The sequence below is a fragment of the Dioscorea cayenensis genome, chromosome 3, assembly GCF_009730915.1.
Source record: "Dioscorea cayenensis subsp. rotundata cultivar TDr96_F1 chromosome 3, TDr96_F1_v2_PseudoChromosome.rev07_lg8_w22 25.fasta, whole genome shotgun sequence".
NCBI classification, from domain to species: Eukaryota; Viridiplantae; Streptophyta; class Magnoliopsida; order Dioscoreales; family Dioscoreaceae; genus Dioscorea; species Dioscorea cayenensis.
In genome coordinates, this window is record NC_052473.1 from 1,247,120 (window position 1) to 1,263,804 (window position 16,685).

General features: G+C 34.5%; 3 protein-coding genes and 1 pseudogene across 3 annotated transcripts; 1 reads left to right on the forward strand and 3 right to left on the reverse strand.

Moving 5' to 3' along the window:
- Nucleotides 1–1,932: 1,932 nt before the first annotated feature.
- Nucleotides 1,933–6,139, forward strand: LOC120254299 (protein-tyrosine-phosphatase IBR5). The gene is made up of 5 exons (XM_039262423.1): nucleotides 1,933–2,350; nucleotides 2,815–2,914; nucleotides 4,083–4,140; nucleotides 4,261–4,367; nucleotides 5,431–6,139. Exons 1-5 carry the CDS (start codon nucleotides 2,114–2,116, stop codon nucleotides 5,742–5,744), a joined length of 816 nt encoding a protein of 271 aa, XP_039118357.1. The 5' UTR covers nucleotides 1,933–2,113; the 3' UTR covers nucleotides 5,745–6,139.
- A 1,128-nt stretch (nucleotides 6,140–7,267) lies between these two features.
- Nucleotides 7,268–8,746, reverse strand: LOC120255186. Its single transcript, XM_039263081.1, has 2 exons — nucleotides 8,355–8,746; nucleotides 7,268–7,689 (listed from the first exon to the last, which is right to left on the reverse strand). The coding sequence occupies exons 1-2, from the start codon at nucleotides 8,695–8,697 to the stop codon at nucleotides 7,268–7,270; spliced, it is 765 nt and encodes a 254-aa protein (XP_039119015.1). The 5' UTR covers nucleotides 8,698–8,746.
- A 788-nt stretch (nucleotides 8,747–9,534) lies between these two features.
- LOC120282416 (grpE protein homolog 2, mitochondrial) lies at nucleotides 9,535–12,770 on the reverse strand. The gene is made up of 6 exons (XM_039289228.1): nucleotides 12,558–12,770; nucleotides 11,378–11,600; nucleotides 11,097–11,284; nucleotides 10,820–10,987; nucleotides 10,122–10,250; nucleotides 9,535–9,943 (listed from the first exon to the last, which is right to left on the reverse strand). Exons 1-6 carry the CDS (start codon nucleotides 12,702–12,704, stop codon nucleotides 9,722–9,724), a joined length of 1,077 nt encoding a protein of 358 aa, XP_039145162.1. The 5' UTR covers nucleotides 12,705–12,770; the 3' UTR covers nucleotides 9,535–9,721.
- A 382-nt stretch (nucleotides 12,771–13,152) lies between these two features.
- Nucleotides 13,153–16,255, reverse strand: LOC120255210 (annotated as a pseudogene).
- Nucleotides 16,256–16,685: the final 430 nt, after the last annotated feature.

Here is a 16,685-nt window from a genome sequence, read left to right on the forward strand (position 1 = left end):
TCGAGTGCGGATCTCGGAGTAGAGGCACGTGACGTCTTTGTCGTCATGTGGGTTCTTTTGCCATTGGGAACATGATATGGTGGGGTCCACCACAAGCGGAACACATGGCCGTCACGTGTTTATTATTCCACGTGGCCCCACCGTGACGCTCGCAACCCCATCTGGTCGTGCCATCCTGGCCGTTAATCATGGTGGTGAGATTAAAACTTTGGCCATTTCGTTCACCGGCGGTGATCTGACCTCTTTATTCTATCCCCATCTACAGGAAAAAAACATTTATTATATTTAATATATATATATATTCATTATAATTAATTAAATTAAATGTTAAATTGAGGATAAATATTAATAAAAAGATGTTTCTAAATTTTCATTTTTTTAAAGATGCTTTAAACTTTTATGTCATCTCATGTGTTTACATCTTTCTTTTTCCAAAAAAAAAGAGAAAAATTGAAAGAAAAAGAACATACAAAATCCAAGAGCAATCTATTTTAGCTAAAACAAAAAGGACAGATTTGAACAAGTTCATCAAGCAAAGAATCCATAGAATTTAGTTATCAAAAAAAAAAAATTTAAAAAAAAGACTTTTAACCTGTCTATTCCTTAAAAGGGATACATAAAATTACTAAAATGGATTTACTAATATATTTGTATAAATTTTTTTATTTTTAAAATTTTACACTTTTTACGGGTGTTTATTTTTTATATAATTTTTTTTTGGTCTTTTAAGCCATTGTCTTGTATGATGCAGGGTCTAAGTCCGTTATTAGTAGTGTCTTATTTTTGTTTTTTTATTTTTTTCCTCCTTTGATTATTCCATTGTTTTAATTTAATGCATATGATTTATTATTTTTTTTTTTTTTTTACTAAGGATCTTAAAAAGATGGACGTATTACTTATTTAAGTGTTCCGAATTTTTGGGCTAGCCAATATAGTAATATATATAATTTTTGGTTTAAGGCATATATAAGGAATCTTTATATAATAATAAGAAAACAATGAAGGAAATAACTTGGAAACTACACTTGGATATTTTAGAGATGTTACAAGTTTGGTATGGGTCACACTATGCAAAATTACCATAGAAATAAGTCTCATTCTTGCCACTTATTTGATGGATAGCCTTAGGCTCACAATAATTGGATCTATATATATATATACATGGGCCCACCATTTCATCCATACTTCATCCTTAGTTGATAAATTGCAAATATATATATATATATATGCTAGGTCTTTTCACAACGTTTGCAGGTTTAATATCTGTGAACGTTCATCTCTTCTACCATTGGATTTCAATCTAACATACCATTGGATTTTAATCTAACATATCATTGTTATGATAAACAATAAAATATATAGTATTTTGATCCAAATTATCCAATTAACTTTAGTACATAGTATCTCATTAAGTTACAAACGTCCAAATTTGTTTTTACTAGACATATAAAAAACATTTTAAAATCAAATCAAACACCTTGACAATATGTTGTTTTCTATCTCTCTTCTATGGATACTATTGTCAACGGGACATTTCACAATATATATATATATTTTGCAAATATATTTAAGTGGGGTGTAAATAATATAAAGGTATATAAAGAAATTATAAATATTCGCGTGGAAGAGAAAATAAAGTAGTGTTTGTTTGGAGGGTTTTTGAATTACAAGTAACTTGAGTTACTGGATTTTCTGAAATCCAGTATTTTCTGAAATCCAAATATTAGATTTAACTGCACTGTATTACAAAATCCATGGATTTTTAGATACATTGTAACTAGAAATCTACTGTATTTACAGTTACACCGAACCAAAAACCTACTAAAAGAAAAATCAATTAAAAAAGGCACCCAAAAAAGTGACCAGGTGTTATGACCCAAAGAAAGATCTATATAAAACTCTAATATAAAATGCAAAGCTTCTCAACGCCTCCTCTCTCGCTAAAAGGTCTCCATTTCTCCTCCAAAGGTGCCTCCTTTATAGGTCCAATCCCTCGTTCTCAGCTCAATAATCACCAAACCCTAATTCTCCGATCTCATCTTCTCTAATTTGATCTCTAATCAAAGGAAATCTTCGATTTTTTGCGGCTGTTTTTGTGGTTTTTTTGGATTCGATGAGGAAGAGGGAGAGGGAGAACCCTTGCGTTGTTTGTGGGCACTACCACAAGTATGAGGAAGGGGAGGTGTGTGGGGTTTGCGGGCATCGGATGCCGGCGTCGTCGGAGAAGCTTGTTCAGCAGAGCAGCGCGTTCCCGTCGGAGATCTTGAAGGATTTTTTGTATTTGGGGAGTTATGACAACGCGTCTCGTGGGGAACTTCTCAAGACTCAGGGCATCTCTCGGATCCTCAATGTAAGGTTCTGAGTTTTTTATTCTTTGATTTATGCTTTTTTATCGTGTTTATGATCACTTGGATGATTTGGAAACTTGAGTGGGTTGATTTGTGAGGATGATGTGTAAGATTTAGTTTTGTGTGCTATACTTAAATAAATCTTTATGTATTTGGGGATGATGTTAAAAAGACACAGTCTTTACTTCTCTTGATATTGATTTTTGGATCATTTAGCAGTGTATTCAAAATTTCAATTGTTTGGGGGTAGTTTTATTTGTGATACTTGACAAATCTTTATGTATTTATCAATCTCTTGATTCAGCAAGTTTAGTTTATTGATCTTTTCACAGATAAGCATTCGAACGAGCCATTGAATTGTCATCTTGCTATTATGTTAATTGTCTGGTGTGATCACAGACAAAAGCTTCTTTATTGCTGAGTTCTGCTTTAAGGGATTTTGGACTTGTTTTTATTTCATATGCAGACTGTACCTGCTTGCCAGAATTTATACAAGAATTCCTTCACCTATTATTGCCTTGAAGATGAGAAGATTTTGCAATTTGATAATGCCACCCAGTTTTTAGGTATGTTTCCTTTTACACTGACTTCATGATTCTGTTTCTGATCAATGGTATAATATTTCTTGACGTCATTTGCCTGTGATTATTTAATTCTTTTCTCCCAATTGATAGATGGTTGCCACATTGCATTTGGTCAACTTTGTCGCTATACGGGTACTTTGTATCATGGCTATTGGTTAGTGCCCTGGTGGTTGGTATCAAGTTATAAGACAATATAATTTGTGATCTTGCATGCTCTTGCCTTCAAATTGCCGAAAAAACCTTATCCATATTTGGGATGCTCTAAAGTTTTAAATGCATGCATTGAGTGGACATGTATTCCCATGGAGATTTGATTCTATTGTACACACGTCTTTGTGCCATGAAAAGAGGAATTTAAAGTCTATTGGTAGTATTAGCTTTGATAAGATTTGGAAGGAGAAACTAGTGTTAGTTTGAAGAAAAGTATGCTTTAACTTTTAAGGAGACGAAGGTGATAGATGACCATTTTTGTGAAGAAAATAAATGAGAGAAAATTCAAATAGGTTTCTTTTTAATCCACATGTCATAGCAAAAAAGACATTATAAATATTTACAACAGTATGCTTATTATATAAGAATCAGGCCATTAATCACATTAGGATGTTGAACTGTGAAAACACCTTGAACCACATTTGGTTGCTAATTTGAATCACTGAACAAAAGAATTACATTGACGGTTTTGGTATGAGTTTTGGGTATGGTTAGTTTGCAAATGGTTCATATAATTTTTCTAGGCTGTCAAACAGTACAAAATTGAAAGTTTTGCTTATGCAATGTACAACCTTAGGTGGTTTGGTTGTGGGGTTTTTGTGTTTCTTCTTCTGTGTCATGTTGGCCAAAAAAGAATGATCAGAAAAAGCTGCTCTTAGCAATCATTGTAAGGAGGCTTATCATATCACATGTTGCTTTGAGATTAGTGAACTATATGCTTTAATTGGTACATGTTCATGATATGATAGGTATCCTCATACTATTTTCCAAGGGGAGCTAGTCTTAGATTTATTGTCTTTGTTTTCATTCCTTATCATACACTTGAATAAAGCACTTCAAGTGAACTAATAAGATGTTAAGTCTTGCTAAATTTTGCTTTGTCATATGTTTATTTATCATTATTTTCTTAATATTTTCTCTTGATTTTTGGCTTTACTAGAGCAATGTGAAAGGGATAAAGCTCGGGTTCTTGTTCATTGCATGTCAGGAAGGAGCAGGTTGGTGTTTATTTCTGCATAAATATATTGGTTGAGTGTTGAGTGTTGAGTGTTGGATTCATGTGTTGTTTGTCGTTTGTATGAGGTGTTTGGTTTGTATTGTTAATATTGTTTTGACAGGTCCCCAGCCGTGGTGATTGCCTATTTAATGAAATGTAAAGGTTGGCGTTTTGCACAAAGTCACCAATGGGTAAAAGACCGCCGACCTCAGGTGGAGCTTTCCCCAGGTGCAATTCATTTTTATGTCGCTTTTCGGATTAACTTTGCTCTGATCTAAATATGAGATTCTCTGCTCATTTGATGGATAATGTTTTGCCTTCATATTATGTGTTGCTTTTCAAATTGTATATATATATATATTTTTTTTTTTTTTTGGTAGAGTGTCAAGTTTTACATTTATACAAAATTTTCTCATGTTGCACTGGACTTGATGTTAATAGATCATTCAACCTGAACATTTATGTCAAGTTCTCTTTGTGTGTTGTTACAGAAAACTGTAGCTATGTAAGTTATTAAAGTTAGAAAGACGACCGGATTTCTTAAATGGTCTAAACTTTCTTAGTTAGCTCAGTCTGCGATAGCACATTACAAATATGCTTGTCTGTGTATATGTATTGTCAAGGTGATTGAATGCCTTTACCCTTTTAACATTGATTGAGGAAAACAAGGTGTGCATATGAAGTGCCCTTGTCTTCATTTGCCATCTATAAATTTTTTCCACTGGAGATGAATTGATTGCATCACATAACAGATGCTATGTGAAATAGTAGGGAAGCTTGTTTGTGGCTTCAAAACGTACAACTCCGACTGAAAAGATGTTAGGAGAAAATTTGTTTAAAATAACATTGATGATAAACAAGCATGAGAGCAGTAGCATGAAAGCGATAATAGTGAAAATTTATCATCAATGACAAATTAAAGAGAAGACTATAAAAATTGACTGACCAGACATGGAACAAAATTGATCTTCATATTTGTACCAAGCAGAATGATTAGATACTGATAAATCATTTCACAGAAAGATAACAGAAAATTTGAAAACTAAAGCTTGATGATCCTACTTAATGCCAGTATAGACTGAAATTCAAATGCATTACATTTTCAACCTTCATTTGATTGTTGTTCAGCATATCATGGTCGAAACTTCAATGTGCAATTACTAGTAGACTCTTGCTTATTCTGTCACTATTAGCCGTTATTGTTTGGTGTACAGATAATACTAAGAATTTTAGATCATTACATTATACAAAACCTTTATTGCTTTACCCACTTACAAATCATAAATTGCAGCTGTCCATCAGCAATTGCTGGAGTACGAACAGAAGATTTTTGGATCAAACGAGCCTATGCCGACCCAAGTTTCGGCTATGCCGGACTCATCCTCGGGTTTTGTGTTTGGTTTCCCAAAAGTTTCTGATAGCAATACTCTTCCTATCTTCAATCAGTTAGCAAACACGTCAATCTTCGAGCAAACAGGTCCAAACATCGCACCCACCAGCTTTGTGTTCGGAGCAGGAAGGCCAGTTGACCAGCCATTCCCTGATAACAATGCATTCGGCTTCATTCATCCGAACACCAACGAAGCACCGATGGACAGCTCTTAAAGACGGAACAAATGGAAAATACAAATCTGTTGCAGATTATGTTGTAAACAATGAAGTGGCCAAGACAGTGATTGAAGATCTCGCCGAATGTTTTGGATTTGGCTCTGCTTGTGCTTCTGAGTTAAGAGTGTCTTATATTTTTCTTGTTAAAAGTCTTCTGGCTTCTTGTTGAGAGATCAAATGATGGAGTAACTCTGAATCGTATACATGATGCTCTGACAATAATCTCTTGTTCATATGTACTCTCTTCTTTGTATCTCTTTATTCCTCTGGTTTTTTTTCTGCTGGGGATGTGTCATGTATGTAGGGGACCAGATTCAAATGTATCTCATGTGCAGGTGAAGAATATTTCTTAAATATGCATTTGGCTCCGTGAAACTTTTTGTATTTTCAAATAAACTTTGGATATATATATATATATATATAGAAGCATTAATCAACTGGGTATGTACATAGATTAGAAATTTATGAATGTTGATGTAGATAATTGGATTTTAATTCAACGGTTATGTACTGTATAATAAACAATGCATGTAGTTGGATTTCAATTCAATGATTATGCACTGTACGATATATAGTAGCTCAGTTGTCGACATTCTGCGAACGTTCGCAGTTGATGTTTGTTTTATATATATAGAAAATATTCTTTAAATATGCATTTGGCTCCGTGAAACTTTTTGTATTTTCAAATAAGCTTTGGATATATATTATAATGATTGCAAATGAACTAACCCCTTTAGTCCCACATCGGCTATGAGATGAACCCGTTGTGTGCATATAAGTGGGGGGCAACCTTCCCTACTAGGCCGGTCTTTTGGGGTCCGTTCTCCCCTCCATTTGTGTGCATTACATATATATGAGTATCAATCTGAATACGTTTATTGATTAGAAATCTATGAATATTGATGTAGATTGTTGGATTTCAATCTCACGGTTGTGTATTATGTAATAAACAATAGTTTAACTGTGAATGTCTGCAGTTGATATTATATATATATTTGGTTAGTTGCATGCATTTTTAAGTTATTATTCTTTAAAGTATGTTCTTCTTGACTTAGATATCTATATATATATTCTTTTCATCACTACTAAGCCAAAATATTTCATCAAAAAAATCAAACTGTATTTTAGCTCTATTTTATGTTGGAAAAAAAAAAATTATCACCGTAGCAATAGTTTCGCAATAAGGCAATTGATTCTCAAATAAAAAACTGTGATAAATAATATTTTTTATAATCAAATTTTTACCGATAGAGATATATAAATTAAGAAATATCAAATATAGTATTACCCAGTTGCATAGGGGTATCCAAGTAATTTTCTGAATTTTTTTATTATCACTTTCCCAATTTAATAAATCATGTTCAATCATCGGTAGACTTTCCAACTTCATCTATAAACACAAAATTACAATATTACCCAAACCAACCCTAAAATAATAAATTATTTTTAATTTCCCCCTCCTAATTTATCCTTTTTCTAATAATAATAATAATAATAATAATAATAATAATAAATTATCATTACAAGAAACCAGAGGCCATTGGCAAACTCTTAAGCTTGTTGACCATCTCCACCCTGCAAGCTTTCAGGCGAGCCGGCGACGAGTTCCTCGCCGGAGAAACACTAACACTACGTACATGAGGTGCACTCCATTTCGCATGCACGTAGGCCCACCGTCTCCAAGGCGGCACGTGCATGGCCATGCACTTCATGGACACTTCTCCGGCGGTGCACATGGTTTGCACCACCGTCCGGAGAGTCACCGGCGTTCCGACGAACACCTTCGGCACCATTTCTAAGAGAGAGAGGTACTCTGTTGTTGGCCTCGCGATCTGGAACTCTGCTTTGAGATTCGTTTCCACGATGTATCGTGCGGTGGTGGTGCTGGTGATCACGTCCACGTACTCATGTTTGCATGCATGCACTACCGACGTGCAAACCCCTGCAATAATTAATTAATTGTGTTTTAATACAAAATTAACATGCCCTGTTTATACTTCTTTTTTTTTTTGGAGATTTAAAATTTTATTTATTAATATTTAATTAAAAATTCTATATCCGTTACTGTCATGAGAACATTCTAGAATATTTTTTTAATTAATTCAATTTTTTTCATAAAAAAATTCAATATATATGTGTGTGTATATATATATTATATACATTTGAATAAATATTAATGTAAAATAGATAATTATTGATATGGTGCGATAAAACAACGGCATAGTCTAAATAGATCATGGATAAAATGTACTAAAATAGGATTATGAATATATTACAATATATATTATTTTATTTGATCTCAATAGTTGATATACTAAAAGATTATTATGAATTTTCTAATTATAATATCAAAATGATCTATAAGGGTATTTTTGACCTTTACTCACAGTATATGTTACACTTCTAACTCTAATTAAGACCCTAACCAATAAATTCATACATTAAATAAACCCATTTTATTATATATATTTATATATATAATTAAAATAAATGCTAAACTTTCTCTGTTTTATAACAAGCCTTAAAACATTATTATTTTTTAATATTATTATAAATTATATAAAAAAAGGTTTCCAAAATAATAAATTTTAAAAAAAAAAAACTAACCAGCATCAAACCCGTGATCTCGGAGTCGGATCACAATCCGAAAATTCAACCCATCCAAACCCGACCCGTTAACCCGAACAACACTCTCAACGAGATATCGGATCCTGTCCGCAATCGGATCCGAACCCGAATCCGATAAGGCTATCCTCAGCTTCTCCAACCCCTTAACGGATCCCAAATCGCTCCTCTTCCCGCTCCCTTCATCGTAGAACGAATCCACGAGCTCCGCCAGCTCCGGCGAGCTCTCAGCCCCGATCTCAGGCTCCGGTACTCCGGCGACCCACAGCCGTGCCCTCGCCGTCTCATCAAACGGCGCCGTCGCCCTCTTGTATCTCGCCGTCATCGCCCTTTTTGCGCCAAGGGCAAAACGGGAAACCTAGAAAAATTATGAAGCTTTTTTGAGAAGATGAAATGAAGCAAGGGTTTGAATTGAGCGTTGGGTTTTATAGAGAAAGAGACAAGGGTGGAGTGATCTGGACCGTAGGATTGGAGTCTTGGGATTGGGAATCACGTGGGTTAGGAGGTTGGACGGGGAGATTTGTGCCACGTGGTACGTCGGCTGAGGTTTGAAAATGCGGCTTTGTTGGACGTATGTGGAGGGTTTGGGTCCAGGTTCAATGAATCTGGAGTTTTGGGCTTTGGTTTGAATGAGCCTGGCCCAGCAAAGATAAAGTTTACACTGTTAATTTTTTATTTAAAATATTAAATTTGGAAATTTTCTAAATTTTTATTATTATTTGTAGAAAAAACCGAATTTATTAATATTTTATTAATTTAATTTATATACTCAAATCTTATAAACTAGGAAATATATGGAGTAAATTATATGTTTTTTTGAAGTGATTAAGCAGAATTTTTTTTTGTTTAATTTTAATTTTAAATTTGAGATAGTTATTGATAATTAGCTTTTTATTTTGTAACTTTATATGATTCTATTGAGTTTATTATTAGATTTCCTTCAATTAAAATATAAACCATATTTTGTGTGGTCCTTGCTTTTTGTGCTACAATATTAAAATACCTTTATTTATTTATTGGATAAAAATAATAATAAAAAAAGCCCACTTTCCATTCTTTACTCTAATGGGTGACATAACAAAGTTAAAAATTCATAAATAAAAAAATAAAATACAACTAATGAAAACTTTGACATAAAAAAAAAACATTGTGAAGAAGTCCATTAACTCAAAAGTAGCTTTTCCAAGCCATTTATGTTTGTCAATAGATGCAAAAATGGGTGAAAACACATTAAAATTTGCTGGTAAAATAATAAAATTCATCTCCATGTTTCTTATGACTCAAACTTGTCACAGAAAAAAAAAGTATAACAAATTTTGATCCTCAAACAAGAGAAAAACTAATCTAATCTAATCGTAAGTTAATTCGGTTTGCTTAACTTGATCCACATTGCAACAGACACCATAGAACTCATTGAAGATTTCATGTGGGATGATCAACAGTGGAGTATTGGTAGAAATGGAGCACTGCAGCTTCATTCTGATTTTGTCATCGGAATCTTCAGTAACACCACCTTCAGTAACACCGACTTCAGCTGGACGGAGAACACGATCATATATCATGTATCCCGACTGCCACAAACATAATGTGAAACGAATAACGTTAGAATGTATCATCGAGAAAATATGTAAGATATGTATAAATGATACCAAAGACAAAATGGATAAAAGCAAAAGATGTATGTAATTTCACTAGTTTGGCTCAATTTGTTTCGCTTTGACACAGTTGATAAACAAATGGAGGACATACCTTCAAAACAGCAGCAACGGTACCAGAAGGCTTCGAGGCATCAGGAACTTGGAACATGGCGTGATGTCTGTTGGGGTCAAAGCGCTCATTGATAGGATCGAATTTCTCAACCCCGAACTTCTTGAACACCTGGAAGCAGCCATCGATCATTTAGTTTCAATCCCAAATATCATAATAGTAACAATTCATAACCACAATGCAAAAAAAAAAAACAACATAATCCAAAAAAGACGTATCATGCACTATCTGAAAACTTGACTAATGACACTCAACATACAATATGAATAAGACAAAGGCAAAGATAAGAGGAAAATAAGATTAAAGTAGAATAAAAGCAATTTCTATTTTCAAGCTTTTATTTCACCGCACATGAGAGAGAAATATTATTTGGTAAGATATTATAAGCACACAGGGGAGCCACTGCTAGTTTTTCAATAACTTGAAACACATTGTGAACATGCCTGAAAAGATTTACATTTACAGGTGCCCAACACATTCAAGCTTTTTTAATGGATGGATACTTGTATCACTCTAATCATTGGAAAGTTTATTAGCACAGGTGCTTCCCATCAAATTAAACATAATTAAATTTTTAACTTATCCTGTAGTTATCCCATAACTAGAAAGACTAACATGAAACCAAAGTCCTGACTCATTGTTAAATAGCTGAACACATATAAAGAGATATAGCAACAAACCTCTGCAAGTTGTTTGTCAGTCATTTCAACACCCTCTAGGAGTGTCTTCAGAAGTGGTACAGCTCCAGCTGAGTCCTTAGATGAATCAATCTTCAAAAAGCTTTCCTTCACAACAGATGAAGCTCTTCCAAGATTATCAGCAACATCCAGTAGATTCTTCGCAAAGTTCTGTATTACATACAATATGAAACACATAAGCATACACAGCAATGAGGAAAAACAAGTAAATAAAAGCAAATCTATATTCGCAACAGATAGCACTAAACTGTAAACATACCTGAATTGCAAATTTTTTTGAGTTTTCGGCCTCACGCTTGGTTCTGCCCAGGACATTCTCCATTTCAGCATAGGTTCTAAGTATTTTATCTTGCATTTGCTCAAGCTCCTTGTGTTTTATCTTCAGTAATTCTTCCTTCTCTGCAACTAGCTGAACTAGATCCCCCATAGACAATTCAGTCTCTTCATCTGAACAAGACAGGAAAAGAAAAGCAGTTGGTTTAACAACATTTTCTTCATAGCAGATTAAGTCTTAGGATACTGAATTCAAAATCAGGAAACCTGAATCTCCTGTTTTCTCTGATGGAGAGGAATCAACATTTGTTTTAGTAGATTCAGTCTGTTTTCCATCATCAGATACATGATCTGAATCACCGTTTGTTGGGCTTTTCTCCTTATCAGTTGGTTGAGGAGATGCAGAGGATGAAAACCAATAATGTCGAATACTAGAACTGATTGGGAGTAAATAACCCAATTGCACAGTCCTGCTGCTACAGGGTTGGAACTGCCAATGGAGAGAAGAACATAAGCAAACTATATTATCACTATGCTTTCCTTCAGTTATCAATTAAATCAAATCAGACCACATACATGTAAGTGACCATAATCTCAAACTATAAACATTATCAACATCAGTGGACATAAGTGGTCACAAACAGCTATACAACTACGAAAGTGGCAATGGCACCATATCCAGGAAGACATATCCATACATGGAAATCGAGAAAGGAGATCGAAAAAACTTTGATGAATGTACAATGAAAACTGTGACAGCAATAAATTATTCAGCTTACTGATATAAGGAAAATTTAAACCTTTTCTCACATCCATGTTGTTTAGCATGCCCTTTGCATGAACTATGGCAAGACATGTTTAAGCAAGAACAAGTCGACCTATTCAATAAACAAGTACCAAATTTAAATCACTTCAATAAGAACATATTAATCTAATGAATAAAACAATACAAATCTATGTCAAAAACCCTATCAACATATGCTTTAAAAACTTTGAAACTAAAGCCGTTGTAAACCTTATCATTAACAATAAAAACACTCAAACTCAGCATCCTATGAACAACTCCTGAGCAAAGTGGACTTTGACATACCATCAAAAAGTTTAATCATTCGATTGTTTCTATGCCGCATTGAATACACAAATAAATATATATAAATAAATAAATAAGTAGTAGCCAAAAAAGGGAATTTCCTAAAAACCCTAAACCCTACAAATCGTTGAGCTTGACTATATGCATAATTTACCATTCAATCACAATTCAATAGATACACAACAATCATAACAGGGGAAGAAAGCAACCCAACTTCTCGGTTTAACACTTGAAAATTCAAACCGGATCATCACAAAAAACGCAAAAACAATCAAGAAATTTCACAAAAGATCAAAACTTTCTACAAAACTAAGAACACAAACACATAAACAAACCATAACGGAGCCACAGATCCACCTTAGATAAAGGACTCGAATTCCATTCGCTCACAGTATGGAATCCATTGGAGATGGTCCAAAACGGTTCCTGCGGAGCAGAAACAGAGACCAGACCTTGGCGGCCGATTGCATACCTCGGGATCCGAGCAAAAACCCTAGAAGCCATGGCCGCTTTCTCCGTGTTAGGATTCAGGAAGCGATCCAAGAGCGCGAGAGAGAGAGAGAACGAAGGTTGTAGGCGAGAAAGGCTTGCGAAAGAGGTAATAGAAACATATCTTTTCAATTGGACGATAATGCCCCTGAGTGTCTCATGAATGAGAATCAAAAGAATAGTTCCATTTTTCAGTGTAATTTTTTAGAAGTTTTGGGGGTAATTTGGGAACTTAAGTGTTTAGGGCATTGCTACCCGCTGGCGAAGGATCGAGATTTTTAGGACCAGATAATTGCAGATACACCCTCATAAATTATCTTAATACATTTAAATCCCCAGAATTTGCATATATAACCTTATGAAAAAACATATTTATATACAAAAACTTCCATCAAAATCATAATTATATATATGAACTTTCAATAAAAATGAGAAATACAACCATGAGATATGTAACTTGGAGTTTTTATTGATGCAAATTGCAAAGGAATGTGAACCATTTTTGCCATCAAATAAACATTACAAGCAAGTTGTTTTTGTACAAGTAATGACAAATGTTTTAGTATCAAATGAGGAAGTAGATTAAGCCACACATTAAGCAATGGAGATCTTTAATGAAGATTTGGTGAGCCACAGCGATCAGGGATCGTTTGTCTTCGACACTAAGTAAGCTTCCGCCGTCCCAACATCGTCGGATTATATACATAAACCTCCATCGCCACTGTTTGACACAAATACCATGTCAATGCAAAGAATAAGACACAGCAAGTGATATAAATGAAGAGGAGGGATTATACTTTGTAATTTGCAACATTCCTTTGAATTATAGGATTGGACTGCAATTTTGAAGAACAGATTGACGAGAACATGAAAACAATAACTCGAACAGAAAGTGATATGTAAAAGATCAAACAGTCTGCTGACTTTCATATCATCTGGACGATCGATAACATTTCTGTGCGAGAGTACAAATTGGCTCAAGTATGTTCTAAGAATGATGTAACAATGATTAATAGAATCAACTTTCTGAATAAAAAACCTGATAATTTTTTATGTGCTTCAGACCTCAACAAAGCTAAAGCTTTCCGGAGACGTGCACATATAGCAGCTCAACTGGTTCTTCGATTATTTGTAGTTCTTCATTATCCGAACTATTTGTATTGTCCTCAGGATCAAGATCGTCTATTTTCATTTGTTTACCATCCATTAAAGCAACATTTTTCAAAGTCATCAGGATCTGGTGCGTCGCAGTTCTTTCTAGGAAGCACGGGTTTGACTGGCAAACCATTGCCAACTGATATACTAGTTTCAGCATCATCAATAGGTGCAACAATTGATGAATCATCAGGATCAGGTTTGTTGATAGTCTGACAATGTTCTTGTGTGTTTGCATGGTCTGAGCCATCATAAGGATCAGGTTCATCATTCACAGTTGGTTCTCTTATGATGTTGATATGTGTCCCGTTTTCTCTAATATCCAATATATCATCAGGGTTGGGCTCAGCATTTAGCTTTTCCTGATCAATTCTCAGCTCATTGTCATCAGGATAAGGTTCAGTTGCACAGTTATCTTTTGTGATCATTACATTTGTAGAAGCTTTTGAGGAATGGTAGTAAGCAGAAGTGACAGAAGAAGCACAAGCAGTGGCTAGTGCATTTGAGCCTCCCCCAAGTTTTTGACCTCCATAACCTGTCACTGTTTCAGAACCAATATCATCGTCATAGTAATCCGAGACCTTCCAATCACTCAAAGTAAGAGCTTTTAAATTTGTCCAATCCAAGCTTACAGCTTCTTGGTTCAACTGTGTTTATAGTGAACTTTGGTCGAATAAGCAACTAGTTAAAGAATGAATATCTGTTTATCCAGGGCATAAAAACTGGCATCATGTTCAGAGCACACCATGTGAGCCTGAAAAAAACAAAAGAAAAAGAAAGATAAATTATGAAATAATTCAATAGAAAGTAAACCAAGCAATACTCAGTTTGAAAATGCATACAAGTTCATGTAAGAGAGTCTTCTTATGCTTTCATATTTCCTGAATACTTGAGATCATATGTCTGAAGACGCAAGGATATCTCCTCTTCAGAAAACAAAAAAACCCACAGTATTCCAATCCCTCTCTCTATCTCCCTACTAGTCACCATCCATCTCTAGTTCTCATTTACCTTATAGAACCCAAGAATACTTTTAGGGCCGATGCCAACATATCCTTCAGGTGCCATTTCTGTCATGATTCCCACCCTCCAATGGTGCTGATAAGAAAACAAGAAATGTAAATTAACATGGGAGGCAAAGGATTCACAGGATAGACATTATGGACATTCTCATAGCCATTACCTTGTTCATGATGGCCACAATTCCTGGATAACAGGCAAGCATGTGCATTCTTTTCAATGCTTCTGAAGGTGGTGGATTCAGCTGAAGAGAAACCAAGAATTAAATAACATGGGGATGTTAGAGAAGGCAAGGTCCTTTTTTTTTTTTTTGGTTAACCATTTTTATGGTTCTCTGGTAGAGCTACTCACAAAGAAACTGAGAGCTTCTGCATCTAAAATATATCAACAAATAATGAATGTGATATCAGAATTAGAAAACCAACAACTGACCTCAATCCCTGTGATATCAAGTGTCCGGAAATTGCCAAAGATGTAAGGCCCTGTAGGTAATTTCAGAAAAACTATAGGTCTACCGATTCATTGTCTCATTCAATTCTCCTCATCAAAACCAGCTATTCTTTAATCAGGCTTTGAACTATTTTCTGATACCTTAATTTCATTGTCAAACATACCCATCATTCTTATGGGTTTACCCTACAACAGAATGAAAAATAAACCAGATAATCATTTCAACATGTTTGGAACTTTCGACATAAAATAAGCACCATATATAAGGTATCTATCACATCCAATAAGAATCAATACGTAAATATGACCTGGTTGTATAGTAGATGAATATGGGAAAAGTACATACTTGCTTCTGAACTCCAAACACACCAAACAAATAACCTCATTGGTTAAGACAAAATACATCTTCAAATAAAACAAAGACATTTACTGCAGATATTTATGAAAAAAGAAAAATAACATTTGGTTCATAAATTATTGTGTTAAGATGATTCAAGGTTGATTGTCAAAAAACCCATTCTTAACTCAACAAGCCGCAATGTAGTTTTGAACCGAAAGGGAGTAGCTAGATTAATACCTCCAGAATAGAAATCCCTTGCAAGGTTGAATTTGAATGGCTGTCAGAGAAAGGAATAATCATTTTTGAAGTCTTCAATTGTGGAACAAGAAGATGCAGAGTATCAGCTTTTATGTTAATCAGCTTCTGTAGCATCAGACCAAAATCTTTTAACATTAGAGTCAGCATCAACCTCCACATTCAGCTGTCTACCCCTCCATATGACCACTATATTAGCTATGCAAATTATCCTGCCAGAAACACAACAAATTTTCCAGTAAATATTGTAGCATTACGGATGATAAGAATGACAAAATGAAGCTGTATACTACTTCCTTGACAAAGACAAACTTGTTTGTCTGAACCAATAAATCATCTCATTCATGGGACCTATTCAAAGATGTCCATCACCAAGACAATGGATAAATACAATACTGGAACAAGAAATATGAAACAACACCATGGTGATACAAAAGATGCCATTTAGTCCAAAATGAACAAGCACTATGAGCTCTGAGACTCACTAATCAATATATGGCATATTTCAGTTCCAAGGAGCATAGATAAACATGACAGAACTATTCATACCATCAAACCACTTCTACAACACCACTAAATAACAAAAAGCTTAAGGAATAGTTCGTGATCCATTATTCCAATGAACTCAAAAATATAAATTCATGAAAAAGGTCTTCATCTCACCCAATTAGCCAGATTCAAAGCAAATCAAATGAGAAGCATATAAAAAGGAGGCCCCTTTCCTGCTTGATTGCATTCCAAACAATCCCAAACTAGAGATTTTCCAGGATAATCTC

Excerpts from the sequence above, each read along its gene's own strand:
- LOC120254299 (XM_039262423.1), top strand. The coding sequence starts at position 2,114 with ATGAGGAAGAGGGAGAGGGAGAACCCTTGCGTTGTTTGTGGGCACTAC. Across the intron at positions 2,351-2,814 it reads GCATCTCTCGGATCCTCAAT|ACTGTACCTGCTTGCCAGAA; the intron begins GTAAGGTTCTGA and ends TTTCATATGCAG. Across the intron at positions 4,368-5,430 it reads TCAGGTGGAGCTTTCCCCAG|CTGTCCATCAGCAATTGCTG; the intron begins GTGCAATTCATT and ends CATAAATTGCAG.
- LOC120255186 (XM_039263081.1), bottom strand. The coding sequence starts at position 8,697 with ATGACGGCGAGATACAAGAGGGCGACGGCGCCGTTTGATGAGACGGCG. Across the intron at positions 7,690-8,354 it reads AGATCACGGGTTTGATGCTG|GGGTTTGCACGTCGGTAGTG; the intron begins GTTAGTTTTTTT and ends TAATTATTGCAG.
- LOC120282416 (XM_039289228.1), bottom strand. The coding sequence starts at position 12,704 with ATGGCTTCTAGGGTTTTTGCTCGGATCCCGAGGTATGCAATCGGCCGC. Across the intron at positions 11,601-12,557 it reads ATTCGAGTCCTTTATCTAAG|TTCCAACCCTGTAGCAGCAG; the intron begins GTGGATCTGTGG and ends CTCCATTGGCAG. Across the intron at positions 10,988-11,096 it reads CAAAAAAATTTGCAATTCAG|AACTTTGCGAAGAATCTACT; the intron begins GTATGTTTACAG and ends TATGTAATACAG.